The 15,356-nt window shown below is 40.5% G+C and overlaps 1 protein-coding gene across 2 annotated transcripts in view; it reads left to right on the top strand.

Annotated features, from left to right (window-relative positions):
• The first annotated feature begins 440 nt into the window (after positions 1–440).
• Positions 441–15,356, top strand: part of LOC105485139 (schlafen family member 12) — a 36,335-nt gene continuing 21,419 nt past the window's right edge. The window contains exons 1-3 of one of the 2 annotated variants that reach the window (XM_011747343.3): positions 441–735; positions 11,359–12,437; positions 13,702–13,809. In XM_011747343.3, the coding sequence (XP_011745645.2) occupies positions 11,399–12,437; positions 13,702–13,809 (1,147 nt within the window). In that variant the 5' untranslated portion in view covers positions 441–735; positions 11,359–11,398. Of the gene's footprint in view, positions 736–852; positions 1,477–11,358; positions 12,438–13,701; positions 13,810–15,356 lie in introns of those variants that run through there. The other variant, XM_071082742.1, reaches the window with a different exon arrangement.

Here is a 15,356-nt window from a genome sequence, read left to right as displayed (position 1 = left end):
AGGAGGTCTGTATCCAGCGAGACCAACCCTTGGAGCATCCCAACTAAAGGAATCTCCCAAATGACCTCAAGATGCTCCCTACACTGCCAGGGTTAGGTATTTGAATCTGTCTCTCCTGGAGCAATCCGCTCCTTGCACCTTTGTCTTCTTCTGTTCATCCACAGCTGGTCTGACTTGGTTCCCGGTGGCCACCGTGCTTTTAAAAAAGCAAGAGGGCGTCAGGGCTGCTCTGGGAATGCGAGGAAAGCTGGAAAGGTTGAGTCACCCCTTTAAGGGCATGGTAAGAAAGCCTGGTATTTCTTCAATTTTGATGAACCAAAATAGTGACAATTGCGCAAAGGTGCAGAGTCGATAATAAAGAATGTGGACACTTCCGGAGCGCCAACTGCCCAATAGAAATGCAGGCCACTCTGGGAAATGGGCAGCCGGAGGGCGGGACGAGGAGGGCTGGAAAACAGAAAAGGATTCACATTCTTTACACTCTGTGGAGAGTGAGCCGACGGACTGTAGCCTGCGCCTTGACAAGTTCCTTTGTTCTTTGTTTTCTTTAAATTACCTTTTTTCCTTTTTGTCTTAGAAAATACTCATGGAAGAAAATGAAACGAGAGCGCCCTAGAGATCACTCAGAGCTGTTCTCGTAGGTTTTTAACTTCCCGTTGCTCAAGGGCCCACGCTGGCATCTGGGGTGTGCTTGCACCTGCAAAGAATCCAGCTTCTAGGGAGCAGCGCGAGCTGGTAAGTTGATCCTGCTCCATCGCTAAACCTTCCAGCCTTAGTTTTTCATTTCTGGGGCGTCTGCTGGCTCTGGAGGAGGTGGGGCACCGGTAACACAGCCCCACCACTCCCGGGAAGACCCCCCCACCCCTATCCCGGGCTGCTTTCTCTCCCTTCTGGGGCAGAAGAATAAGGTTCTGGAGGAAAACCCCAACTTTCCACACTCAAGTAACAAAAGGACCAGAGGCTACTTCCTTTGCGACCCCTCCCTTCCTAAGTGACAGATGAAAAACTGAAAATATCTCTGATTGGTCCCCTCCCACAACCAATCAGGCTACTCTCCAGGGCCAAGTCTTCATTTGCATAGGAGTGTAACTTTGTAACTTCGCTTTCTGCAACCAATCAGATGTTTGCACAGGGCATAACTTTGTAACTTCACTTCAACTTGCGATTGATCGTTTTCTGCAACCATTCAGACTGATCTCGGGCTCCTACTTCATTTACATTGTGTGCACACCAAGTAACCAGCGGGAAACCTTTAGAGGGTATTAAACCCCGGGAAATTCTGAAACCGGGCTCTTGAGAGCCCCTATCCTCCGGCCTGCTCCCACCCCGTGGAATGCACTTTCGTTTTCAATAAATCTCTGCTTTTGTTGCTTCATTCTTTCCTTGCTTTGTTTGTGTTTGTCCAATTCTTTGTTCAACACGCCAAGAACCTGGACGCTCTTCACTGGTAACATATTTTGGCAAGCCAGCCAGGAGGTAAGCCCGAAGTCTGGGATTTATTTTTCTTCTTTCCCTTTTCCTTTCTGCTCCATACAGGGGAATCTCTCTCTTTTTCTTTTCCTTTCCAACTTGGGATCCTTGGTGGGCAGCGCCTAGACACGCAGGCGACTGCAGGTTTCTGGCCAGGGGCTACTCTCCAGTGCTGCCTTGAAGGCCAAGGCGTGAATGGGGATAGTTGCCCTGCCCAGAAGCAGGAAGGACTTTTTAAATTTATTTATTTATTTATTTATTTATTTATTTATTATACTTTAAGTTCTAGGGTACACGTGCACCACATGCAGGTTTGTTACATATGTGTACATGTGCCATGTTGGTGTGCTGCATTTACATTAGGTATATCTCCTAATGCCATCCCTCTCCACCCCCCCTCCCCACAATAGGCCCCGGTGTGTGATGTTCCCCTTCCTGTGTCCAAGTGATCTCATTGTTCAATTCCCACCTATGAGTGAGAACATGTGGTGTTTGATTTTCTGTTCTTGCGATAGTTTGCTGAGAATGATGGTTTCCAGCTGCACCCATGTCCCTGCAAAGGACTCGAACTCATCCTGTTTTATGGCTGCATAGTATTTCATGGTGTATATGTGCCACATTTTCTTAATCCAGTCTGTCATTGATGGACATTTGGGTTGATTCCAAGTCTTTGCAATTGTGAATAGTGCTGCAATAAACATATGTGTGCATGTGTCTTTTCTGTCTTTTCTGGTTGTGGTCCCTGATCCCTATGTGTGACACAGCTTCTCCAGGGCGAACTCACACGTGTTTCAGGTGACTTAAACCTTCTTTCCTTGTGTTAAATTCTTCCCTTCCCCTACTCTACTGGCTAAGGACAAAAGAAGCCCACCTAGCCTCCATTTCCTATTATTAAAGTTCATGGCTATCACTCTAGTGGAATGGGAACCATGGGAAAGCATGGGCTTATCAAATTATAAGGATGCTAGAAGTCAAGGCCTTCATCCAGAGACAAAAGGAAACCTCATAGTAGGCCATTGCCTCTGGAGGGAAAACATGTAAAGTGGCACTGGTGCTCACCTAAGGTCAGAGACGTCTGATGCTCTAAGATTGGACCCTAAAGGGGGATGCTCTGGGGGATCCTCTGGACCTCAGCCTCTCCAAGGGGGATTCCTTTGGTAGAGGTTCTTAGGCCTAGTACTAAGCCCTCCTTAGAATTTTCTCTTGCAGTTGTAATACTGTTTGGCCCCAATATTGTTTGGAATCTGGAGTTTGCAGTTGAATAGGAAAGTGGGAAGGGTTTGCATGTGTGCAGGCTCTTGTGCTGCTGTTCTTAAGCAGGGGGTCTGGTTGGCGCTGTTTGGCCCCAGTGTTCTTTGAAGTCTGAGGAAGTTTGACTTTTAAAAATCAAGCTACCATGGAAACTGTTGACTTATAAATTGCGAAAGTAGTTTATAACCAATGTTTGGTTTTTCAAATTCATATTCCTGGGAAGACAATCAAAGCTTCAGGTACATTTGGCTACCCGATGGGCCATTTAAGCATTTACAAAGGGGTTTTGTTCAATGTCATTTTCAATGCATGTTTTCTTGTTGTATAAAAATTTTTACCATGATTATGCTACAGTGTACTTTCACCAGGTAAAGAAAGTTTTTTTATGGTTCACTGAGAACAATTAACCCCTTCACAATGTAAAACCCATAGGTTAGATATTTTCAGAACATCTACTGTTAAGGCCGTAGTTACACAACAGACTTTAAATTCTTTTGAGAAAGTTATGATAGAATTGACCGAACAGAGAAGTATCTGTGCAACTGCTGGCACTTGGAGTCTATGGAGAAATACATTAAATGAAGATTAAGAGATTCAGTTGTAGGGGATTAATGAAGAGATTGTTTACTTAAGTTAGTAGATTCTTTATTAAGTTCATTATTTGATCTATTTAATTTTAGATGGTTTGGTTTATGGGGACCCTGGGCAAGGAGCATCCTCCAGACTCTCAGTATTATCCTCCCAATAGTCATCATAATAATAGGCTCCCTGGTGCGCTGTATTCTCTCAAAGGTTTTCAATGTTTGCATGCAGCCATCTCTAGAATGTCAAATGGTCTCTCTTCAACTGGAATGGTAAGAAGTGAAATAAATATGCGATCATGAGGACACCGTAACCTATGAATGATATGCTGAGACTGGAAACCCAAAATGATGGTAACTGAGAGCAGCGCTAAGGCCTTACGCTTTGGTTACACGCTCACCTAAGTGAGAACCTGAACAAAAAGGGGGAATTTTTAAAAACAAAATTATGAGAGGCCAGTGTTTTGGACTGAGCTCATGTGCTAGGCCCCAACGGATCAAACCAAACCAAAATGGAGTTGCTCATTCTAAGACTTTAAGGAAACACACAGATTCTAGAATAGATCAAGTTTTTGTTTTTCTCCTGCAAACAGAATGTTTCAGTGACCAGCACAACCTCCACCGGTAACACTTTCCTGTCTCTGTAGCAACTTCTGTCAAAACTGCAGGCTGTTGAGGACTTAGGAATGGTGGACTTGGAAGCTATAGGTTGGGTGGAACTTTTGCTCCTGCATGGGCTGGGGAGCACCTGAAAGAGCTGTGGGACCAGTGAGCCGGGGATCTGCAGTGTTCGAGCAGAGCTAGAGAGGCAGGGAGGGCAGAGTGCTCTATGGTCAGGCTGGGCTTGGTGGGTGTCCAGAGCTCCCAGGGTTGCCCATCCTCCTGGAGTCCTGAACATGCGGGGAGTTGGGGAATAGGTTCTTTAGATGAAACGTGACCAGGCACTGACGAACTTCATTGCTAGATCCTAAAAGAAAAACCAAGCACCCTCATACTCTGCTGGTTTATCATCTAGAAGGTGGGAAGGATGAGAGCAGTGCTGTCCTGAACTAAATGCAAAGTGACATCCTAGGAGGGCAAAGAGTGTTGCATGATTTTTGTTTCCCAGGAGGTAGCTCTTACAACTTCTGTCCCACCCTGTGTGCAGTTCCTACTAACCTGCTGTTCTGACATAACTCTAAGGAGATCTGAATGCCGTCTCCTTTCCCATTAAAGAGAGTCAACAACATAGCCTAAATAGTGAGTGCAGGTCTGATAGAATTTCCCCTATAGTCAAAAGTATAAAGGATTTCAGTGGAAACATCTAACCTGTAAACCTAGACCCAAAGTTTAAGAGAGGCCAGTAAGTTTTAGGCCCTAGGGATTTGGTAAGCTCAATCCCCAGCTAATTTTTTAAGGATTGTGTTCCAGATGTATGCTTGAAGGCAGTGATTTTGAACTATGGAAAGTTTTACACAGCTGCAGGTGTTGGACTGGGGTGGCCAGGATCCCAGGCTAGTCCACAAGCACTGGGTCCTCTATAAGGTGGCTCAACTGCAGCTCCCATGGGTTCCAAGTTTCCCAGTGGTATGGGCACCCTCCTTAATCAATCTGAGGGTGAGATGTGATTTCTGTCCCCTTCTGTGTCTGGTGGGTTAGCCAAAAAAGTTCACACAGAGCTGGGCCTGATGTAGACAGTGCAAAAACGTGGGTTGGGAGGAAAGGGGACAGGATTCTAGTTACAGAGGCTGCAAAAAGAATTGGGGAGCAGAGGCTGCTTGGTGAGGCATTACCAGAAAATTGTAGGACTGGGGCTGTGTGCCTGGCTAGAAGCAGAACTGATTCTCCTGCAGCCTTTATGGGTAGAGATGGAGAATCTCTTCTGTCTGATCAACAGGGAAGGGACTTGCCTTTGGGGCAGCCTCGTGTGTAAGAAATGTGAAGAAATTGGGTCTAAAGAACACAAATTGTGCTATAATACTATGGAGAAAGCTCAGCATGGCAGAGATATACATCTTCCTCTGCTTTCTTGCGTAATTATGCCATATTGAGACTATTATTGAGTTTTAAATTTAAACTTCAATGATTGTGCTTACCTGGCTTCACTGTTGTTCAACTACCAGGAGTCAAGTCCTCCTCCCTTAGATTCTCTTTTTTTGGAATCTCTCTGGGTCATGTTCAAATGCTTTCTTCTATGGACCCAGGCCCAGGGAGCCTATTTGAATGAATGCTAGGTCCAATATCTCTTAGAAGGCAGCCCTCTCTTGGTTCCCTCTGAGTTTTCAGGAAACACTGAGGGAAAGATGCTGCTTTCTAATAGCTTTTATACCACATCCTCTTCCCCCTAAAAGGTACAGGGCAAAGTGCTGTAATCACCACTAAGATAAATTTGCTAGAGAAAAATCTGACACAATTATTTGGGAAAATATTTGACAATATATATCAAAATCTTTAAACTTTTTGTCACTTAATACAGTAATTTAACTTTTACGAACTTCTGTCTCTCTCTGTGTGTATATATACACTCTATATACTTACATAATTTCAGGTTAATTATGTACCTAAGCCACAAGTTCAAGTATAACCTTATGTTTCACCATGAACCTTTATTTCCACAGATTCAGACTCTTTCTTCTCTTACATAATTTTTCCCCTTCAAGGTTCTATTTCTTATATCCTGAAATCTGGCTTCTTTTCTGTCTGCCTCTTCTGGCCTCCCATACTCGATTTAACCATCTTTATATATATCTGAACCGTATCTGTATATATAATTGAAGCGCTTTGCCAGGGCACTCTTAGACTCAATGAAAATTAGACTATGTGATTAGCATACCCAAGCATTGAAATAACAGAGTCAAGATTCTAGTACAATTATATTGAATGATTGAAAGCAACTTCAATGTTCAGTTGTAGGGTAGTAGTTAAATAATGGTACATTAATACCATGCACGAAATTATGCAGTTAATAAGGTTTTTAAATAATAGCTAATTATTATTTTGCAAAACTGATTGTATATACTATATTGATATATGGAAAAGCAAGATTCAAATTGTATATTTTAGTTTTGGGCAGTATGGCCTACCATGACCAACTCTCTCACTGCAAAAAGGTCCTCATACTGCTAAAATGTGAAATAATAGAAATGCAGCTTACATCCCCAACTTATTTTATGAAGCTACTTGATTTGCATTACCTGTCAACAAGAATAGGAGAAAGGGACATCGTGGGTACAAAATCTTAAAAATATTATCTAATTGCATTTAATATAAAGAAATGGTGACAGGAATGATGCCAGAAAAATAGTGGATTAGGAAGCTTCAACTCTGTTTCTCCATGGAAACATCAAAAGCAACCCAAAACTGACTGAACTAACAACAAAGATCTGTTGCAACTAAATGAATGCCCGAGCAAGAAAAAGCAACATTCAAAGCTGTAGGCAATTTCATGATGTTTTTATTCACCCTTACCCAACCTTTTGCCCTGCGTGGCAAGGTCTTAGTCTTGAGGAGGCAGCATCACTGCTCCTAGTTTCCTCCCTGGAACTGATGGGGCATAGTAAAACTTATTTTCAATGTTGTAACCTGTCTGGGGACTGCCTGAGGGATTCATTTCTGTATCCCCTAACTCAGATCTCAAGTGAGGAGAAGTGACAGCCACTGCTCAGGAAAGCTGCAAGGAGACTATGGACCCCCAGATGTCTTAGGCAAGAGATTATAGCTAGAGACATAGAATAACCATCTAAGGCTCACAAGAGGAGCTGGGGTGAGATTCTTTGGGAAATTAAGACATTCAAAAGCAGCCATGTATGTAGAGGAATCAAGAAAGCCCCACTCAATCCAGGCAGGACAAATGCTCAGAAAAGACCTGAGAAGACCTTAAACTTTTTCCTCAAGCTGATCCCTAAGATCAGAGTATACTTAGCCAATCATTGAAGGTTTGCCTTGCCATAGCATTTGTCTGCAAAGACTATGAGAGATCACTGTTTTTTCAAATACCCAGTTTCCAACAAAAATTCATAAAGCATACACACAACAGAAAAATATGATCTATCCAAAAGAAGAAAGTAAATTGGCAGAACACGTCTCTGAGGAAGGCCAGATACCACACATATTAGACAAAGATTTTAAAACAACGTTCTTAATATCCACATGCAGAAAATGAAATTAGACCCTCATCTCACACCAAATGCAAAAATCAACTCAAAATCGATTAAAGACTTAGATGTAAGAGTTGAAACTATAAAACTACTAGAAGAAAATATATTAAAAAGATCCAAGACGTTGGCCTGGGCAGTGATGTTTTGGATGTCATCCCAATGGCGCACAGGCAATGAAAGCAAATGTAGACAAATGGGATTACATCACACTAAAAAGCTTCTGCATAACAAAGCAAAAACATCAACAGAGTAAAACAATAAGCTATAGAATGAAAGAAAATATTTGTAAACCATAGATCTGATAAGAGGTTAATATCCAAAATATATAAGAAACTCAAACAACTCAATAGTAAGAAAAAAACAGATTAAAAAATGGGCAAAGGATCTGAATGACATTTCTCAAGAGAAGACATTCTAATGGACAACAGATATACGAAATAATGCTCAACATTACTAATCATCAGGAAAATGCAAATTAAAACCACAATTGGAAATCACCTCACACATGTTAAAATGGCTATTACAAAAAAGACAAGAGATAAAAAGAGATGGCGAAGATGTAGAGAAAAGAGAACCCTTGCACACTATTGGTAGGAATTTAAACTAGCATAGCCATTATGGAAAATAGTATGGAGGTTTCTGAAGAAAAAAAAGAAAGAAAGAAAAAGAAGGAAAATAACCACCATACGATTCAGCAACCTCACTCCTGATAAATATCCAGAGGGAATGAAATCAATCTATCAAAGAGATATCTGTACTCTCATGTCTATTGCAGCATTATTCACAATAGGCAAAATATGGAAGCAACCTAAGTGTTCACCAACAGATGAACGGATAAAGAAAAAGTGGTACATAGAGATAATAAAATACTGGTTAGCCTTGGCCGGGCGCGGTGGCTCAAGCCTGTAATCCCAGCACTTTGGGAGGCCGAGACGGGCGGATCACGAGGTCAGGAGATCGAGACCATCCTGACTGACACGGTGAAACCCCATCTCTACTAAAAAATACAAAAAACTAGCCGGGCGAGGTGGCGGGCGCCTGTAGTCCCAGCTACTCAGGAGGCTGAGGCAGGAGAATGGCGTGAACCCGGGAGGCAGAGCTTGCAGTGAGCTGAGATCTGGCCACTGCACTCCAGCCTGGGCGGCAGAGCGAGACTCCGTCTCAAAAAAAAAAAAAAAAAATACTGGTTAGCCTTAAGAAAAAGAAGGAAATCCTGTCATTTTTGATAACGTGGATGAATCTGGAGGACATTATGTTAAGTGAAATAAGCCAAGCAGAGAAAGACAAATACTGCATGATTTCACTTATTTGTAGAATCTATCAAAGTTAAACTCATAGAAATATACAGTAGAATAGTGGTTACTGGGGAAAGATGGGCTTTGGGGAAATGTTGGTTAAAGGATACAAAATGTCAGTTAGATAGGAGGAATAAGTTCAAGAGCTCTATTGTACAATATGATGACTATAGTTAACAATATATTGTATTCTTTATTATTTATTTATTTATTTATTTATTTATTTGGAGATAGGGTCTTTCTCTGTTGCCCAAGCTGGAGTGCAGTGCCATGATCATAGCTTACTGCAGCCTTGAACTCCTGGATTCAAGTGATCCTCCCACCTCAGCCTTTTAAGTAGCTGGGACCATAGGCACAAATCACTGTGCCCAGCCAATTCTGATTTTATTTTATTTTACTTTTCTGTAGAGATGTGGTCTTGTTTTGTTGTCCAGGCTGGTCTTGAACTCTTGGCTTCAAGCAATCCTCCCACCTCAGTCTCCCAAAGTGCTTAGATTATAGGCATGCGCCACTGTGCTAGGCCTGTATTCTTGAAAGTTGCTAAAACAGTAGCAATATTCACCAGAAAAATGATAAGTCTGTGAAGTAGTGCATATGGTAGTTAGCTCAACATAGCCATTCCACAGTATATACATGTTTCAAAAAAACACATTGTAAATGATCAATATATAGGATTTTATTTATAAATTAATAAAACAAAAAACAAACACTGTCTTAAATATCTTCAAAGAGCTAAGAGAAAACATGGACAAAGAACTAAAGGATTCAACCCCAACTGTCCAAATAGTTTGGGGCTCCAATGTTAACATTGTTTACATGTGATCAGGAATTTATATGGACACAGGTGGTATCCACAACCTTAGCTGAGTATCTGCATGATATTGGTCTAGCAGTGGACAGGAATATTCTGATCCCCTTTACATTCCTTTTCTAGTATAGTAATTACAACCTATGATGGACTTTATTCTTAATTGTCTCTATGCCACTTGGAAAACCTACACTTCTTAAGTTAAACTTCTTAACTTAAAAGTTATACTTAAGTTACACTTAAAAAAAGTTAAACTTAAGTTATGCTTCTTAACTTAAAAGTTACACTTAAGTTACACTTTAAAAAAGTTATAAAAAAGTTACACTTTGGCTGGGCACAGTGGCTCACGCCTGTAATCCCAGCACTTTGGGAGGCTGAGGGGGGCGGATCATGAGGTCAGGAGATCAAGACCATTCTGGTTGACACGGTGAAACCCCGTCTCTACCAAAAATACAAAAAATTAGCTGCGCATGGTGGCAGGCGCCTGTAGTCCCAGCTACTTGGGAGGCTGAGGCAGGAGAATGGAGTGAACCCTGGAGGCAGAGCTTGCAGTGAGCCAAGATCGCGCCACTGCACTCCAGCCTGGGCAACACAGCCAGACTCCATCTCAAAAAAAAAAAAAAAAAAAAAAACAAAAACAAACAAACAAACAAACCAAAAAAACTTCTTAACCTAAAAGTGACACTTAAGTTACACTTAAAAAAAAGTTGAACTTAAGTTACACTTCTTAACCTAAAACTTTCCATTTAGAGCAACGCAGTGATCCCAATAGATTTTAAGGGAACAGAGCTAATGGATTAGGGATACACAGACTAAAGCACACTGTCTTAATTTGTTTAGGCTGCCATAACAAAATACCACAAACTGGGTGGCTTACAAGTAACAGAAATTTATGACTCACAGTTCTGGAGGCTGAGAAGTTCAAGATTAAGATGCCGGCACTGCTGGGTTCTGGTGAGGGCCCTTTTCGTGTCGCAGACTGCCTACTTTCTTGCTATGTTCTCACATAGTGGAAGGGATGAGCTAGTGTTCTGGGGTCCTTTTTAGGAGAGCACTAATCTCATTCATGAGGGCTTCACCCTCGTAACTTGATCACCTCCCAAAAACCTCATCACCTTGGGAGTTAGAATTTCAACATACGAATTTTGGGGGAACACAAACATTCAAAGCGTAGCACAGGTGTTTTGTATATAAGAATTTTCCTTATTGAAAATATGCGAATATTAGATTTTAAAAAGGCACAATGACTTAGCCCACTTTGCTTAAGATCAATGGCCAAAATTTGTAAATCTAATTCATTCTTACAAGAAGGAAAAATAATTAACATGACATATTGCTGGATGTCGTTAGACCTTAACTGGAAATCTTCCAAAAGATTTATCACCATAAGTGGAGATAATTAAGGTAAAAGCTGAAATTGTTAAAATAAAAAGAAAAGTAGAAATAATATGTATAACTAAAGCCTGGTTCACTGAGAAGATAAAAACATAGACTCACTCCAGGTGTTGTTTAAGAAAAGGAGAGAGAAAACAGGTTGTACAATATTAGGGACTAGAAAGGAGAAAAAGGCAGATAAAGAGATTACATAATTAGAATACATTATATAAAACTATAGTAACAAATATGAAAATTCAGTAGGAGTACAATTATAGTCTTAGCTCAAAATTTGTCAGTTTTCAGTTTCTTCATACCCATATACTTACCAGTCTAGTGGAATATATACTGCACAGGATTTTTTTTTTGCATTTGCCTCATAATACAGAATTTGCTATCTTTCTAGTTCAGGTCCTATTCTAATGGCTCTGTCTATTTTACAGAAAAGGATTTCTGCTTGGACACTGCATAGCTGCTGGGAAAATGAACGTCAGTATTGATTTGGAAACGAATTATGCCGAATGGGTTCTAGATGTGGGAAGAGTCACTCTTGGAGAGAACAACAGGAAGAAAATGAAGGACAGTAAACTGAGAAAAAAGCAGAATGAAAGTGTCTCACGAGCTGTGTGTGCTCTGCTGAATTCTGGAGGGGGAGTGATCAAGGCTGAAATTGAGAATGAAGACTATAGTTATACAAAAGATGGAATAGGACTAGATTTGGAACATTCTTTTAGTAACATGCTGTTATTTGTTCCTGAGTACTTAGACTTCATGCAGAATGGTAATTACTTTCTGATTTTTGTGAAGTCATGGAGCGTGAACACCTCTGGTCTGCGGATTACCACCTTGAGCTCCAATTTGTACAAAAGAGATATAACGTCTACAAAAGTCATGAATGCTGCTGCTGCACTGCAGTTCCTCAAAGACACGAAAAAGACTAGACGGAGATTGTACTTAAGACCGGAATTGGTGGTAAGGAGGCCCCATGTTGATATACAAGAAGAAAGTAACATGAAGGCCTTGGCTGGGGTCTTTTTTGACAGAACAGAACTTGATCGGGAAGAAAAATTGACCTTTACCGAATCCACACATGTTGAAATTAAAAACTTCTCGACAGAAAAGTTGTTACAACGAATTAAAGAGATTCTCCCTCAGTATGTTTCTGCATTTGCAAATACTGATGGAGGATATTTGTTCATTGGTGTAAATGAAGATAAAGAAATAATTGGCTTTAAAGCAGAGATGAGTGACCTCGATAAGTTAGAAAGAGAAATTGAAAAGTCCATTAAGAAGATGCCTGTGCATCACTTCTGTATGGAGAAGAAGAACATAAATTATTCATGCAAATTCCTTGAAGTATATGATAAAGGAAGTCTTTGTGGATATGTCTGTGCACTCAGAGTGGAGCGCTTCTGCTGTGCAGTGTTTGCTAAAGAGCCTGATTCCTGGCATGTGAAAGATAACCGTGTGATGCAGTTGACCAGGAAGGAATGGATCCAGTTCATGGTGGAGGCTGAACCAAGTTGAGAGCGGGGGATTCGCAACAGAAATGCATTTGGCTTGGGTGGCAGGGAGGTTTTCTCTTTGGGATTTGGGGCAAGATCAATAGTCCTCAAATTTCAGCACCTAATCTATTAATCTCTGGTGGATACGGTCAATAGTTCCCTGCCTCGGCCGGGTGCAGTGGCTCACGCCTGTAATCCCAGCACTTTGGGAAGCCGAGGCGGGCAGATGACCGGGTCAGGAGACACAGACCATCCTGGCTAACATGGTGAAACCCCGTTTCTACTAAAAATACAAAAAATTAGCAGGGTGTGATGGCACGTGCCTGTAGTCCCAGCTACTCAGGAGGCTGAGGCAGGAAAATCGCTTGAAGCCAGGTGGCGGAGGTTGCAGTGAGCCGAGATTGCGCCACTGCACTCCAGCCTGGGCAACAGAGCAAGACTCTGTCTCAAAAAAAAAAAAAAAAAAAAAAAAAAGCTTCCCTACCTCTCGTTTTCTTCTACACCCTTAGAAGAAGATAGATATTTCATAAAATAAGCACATGATCTACTTTTAGTAGCCCTACCTGGTGCAAAGATCCAGTTAAACCCGGAAGTTTCTTCCCTACCACGTCTTTACTAGCTTTGAAGGAAAACCCGTTTAATCCTTTTCCTTTTTGTTTCTGAGCTCTATTTCAGTAAGTAACCATTGCTTTCTTTCAGGAACACTTGCCTCTTTTACTTACTTGCTCCTTCATGTTTCTTGTTCCCTTTCTGTTTATTTCCTATAAAATTGCTTCCTTTTTCTTCTCACATTTGTGAGCCAAATGGTAGCCCTAATTTGTACCAATAAGGAAGGAATCATGCTGGTATTTTTATCTGGTTTTGGAAAAAGAAACCCTCAAATGAAATTGTACCAGTACTAGCAACTTATAAAATGTCTGAAAATGTAAACTTCTTCCTCAGAATCTGCACAAAAGTCCACTTTCCTTCACTAGCCATCACGTCTCATTTTAACTGCTTCAAAAATAAACCCAATTATATGGTAATGTATTAAATACTATTAATGCATTTTTACTGTGAATTTTCATTCGAAATATACAGTGTGTCAGTGGCAACAAAAGTTAATTTTGCAATTTGTATCTGACCTAAGAATCTAACCACAATATCTAACATTAATATTTTGTTTTTTTTTCCAAAAACAAAATCAGTTACAAATAGACTTTTAATATATAATACTATGCATTCGTTAGTTGGGGTCTCCCTTCTGCCAAATTAAGAATGTGATTTTTTTTGTTTTCTAAGAATTTTCCAGGTCATATGAAGAGCTGATCTCTCAAATAAATATGTCATCACCTACTCCCCACAGTTGGCCTCATTTGGAAAGGCAACGGCAGAGACATCACCGTCCAGGTAGTTTCATTCCGGCTTCTTTGGATTTGTTGGTGTGGCTGTATTCAAACCTCTTTCTCTTCAAACCAGCTCAGTCTTGAAATTTGCTCTGAAAGCACATTCTTGTGTTTATGGGAATTCTTTGTTGTTTTAAGTCATTGAATCTGTCCAATTCTATTTCTTTATATTTGGGTTAGAATTTTCTTGGTGCAATACAAACTCATTTACTTGAAAGTAAGAGCAACCCAAGTCAGTTTAGTTTAAACAAACAAAAAAAGGAAGCATATACATAATGTCACTGAACAGTCTAGATTGAGGCCCACCTTCAGGCATGGCTATGTTCAGTTACTGAAGAAATGCCATCAGTACTCAGGATCTCTGACTGATCTTTTTTTTTATCGTTGTTGATGATGGGCAATTGAGCTATTTCCTGCTTTCTGCTACATGAACACTGTTACCTTGAACATTCTTAGTCTTCTAGCGCATATGTGCAAGATTTTCTCTTGGGTGCCTAAGTAGGAGTAGAATTGCTGGCTCAGGAGGTGTGTGAATATTCGAGTAATAAGATAATGCCAAATTGTTTTGAAAGTAGATAGGTCATGTTACTGCCATCAGCAATATATTAGAAATGCCACATCTTCTCCAATTGTCAAATTTTTCTTATTTACGCTTCTCCTTCTCTTAACCTCCTTCTTCTCAATCAAATGTGTATAAAATGGTTATCTCTTTGTAATGTGTGTTTCCCTGTTATGATTAGGTTGAGCATCTCTCCATACACTTACTGGCCATATATATTTCATCTTTGTGCAGTGTCTATTTTGTCTTTGCCCATTTTTCTAATAAGCTTTGTCTTTTTCTTCTTGATTTATAGGAGTAATTTAGAGATTCTAGAATGAAATCCTCTTTTAGTCATAGGTATTAACGATTACCAATGTCTTCTCCAAGCTGGTGGCTTGCATTTTTTCTTTTCTTAAGGTATACTCTCATAAGTAGTCATTTTAAATTTTAATGTAGGCAAAACTATCATTTAAAATGTTGTGGTTTACTGCTCTTTGCGCCTTGCTTAAGAGATCCTTCGATACCCCAGGATTATAAAGATATTTCTTTTAATTTTCTCCTACAAATTTTAAAGTTTTGCACTCAACATGTAATATGTAAATACACAATCCAGAGGTGGGTGGATAACTTGAGGCCAAGAGACCAGCCTGGCCAACATGGTGAAGCTGTGTCTCTACTAAAATACAAAAATTAGCCAGGGGTGGTGGTATACACCTGTAGACCCAGCTACTCAGGAGACTGAGGCATAAGAATCGCTTGAATCCAGGAGGCGGAGGTTGTAGTGGGCTGAGATCACACCACTGCACTCCAACCTGGGCAACAGTGTGAGACCTTGTCTAAAATAAATAAATAAATAAATAAATAAATAAATAAATAAATACACAATTCATCTATTCAATAGACAGTAATGTAGCATGCTATTTCATTTTATTCCATGTGGATAACCACTTTCCCAGCTGCAATACTGAAAAGTCTCACTTTCACCATGATATGCCATGCCACCCTCAGCA

Source organism: Macaca nemestrina, chromosome 17, assembly GCF_043159975.1.
Source record: "Macaca nemestrina isolate mMacNem1 chromosome 17, mMacNem.hap1, whole genome shotgun sequence".
NCBI classification, from domain to species: domain Eukaryota; kingdom Metazoa; phylum Chordata; class Mammalia; order Primates; family Cercopithecidae; genus Macaca; species Macaca nemestrina.
The sequence above is the reverse complement of the archived record's forward strand: the minus strand, read 5'-3'. Positions and strand labels throughout refer to the sequence as shown.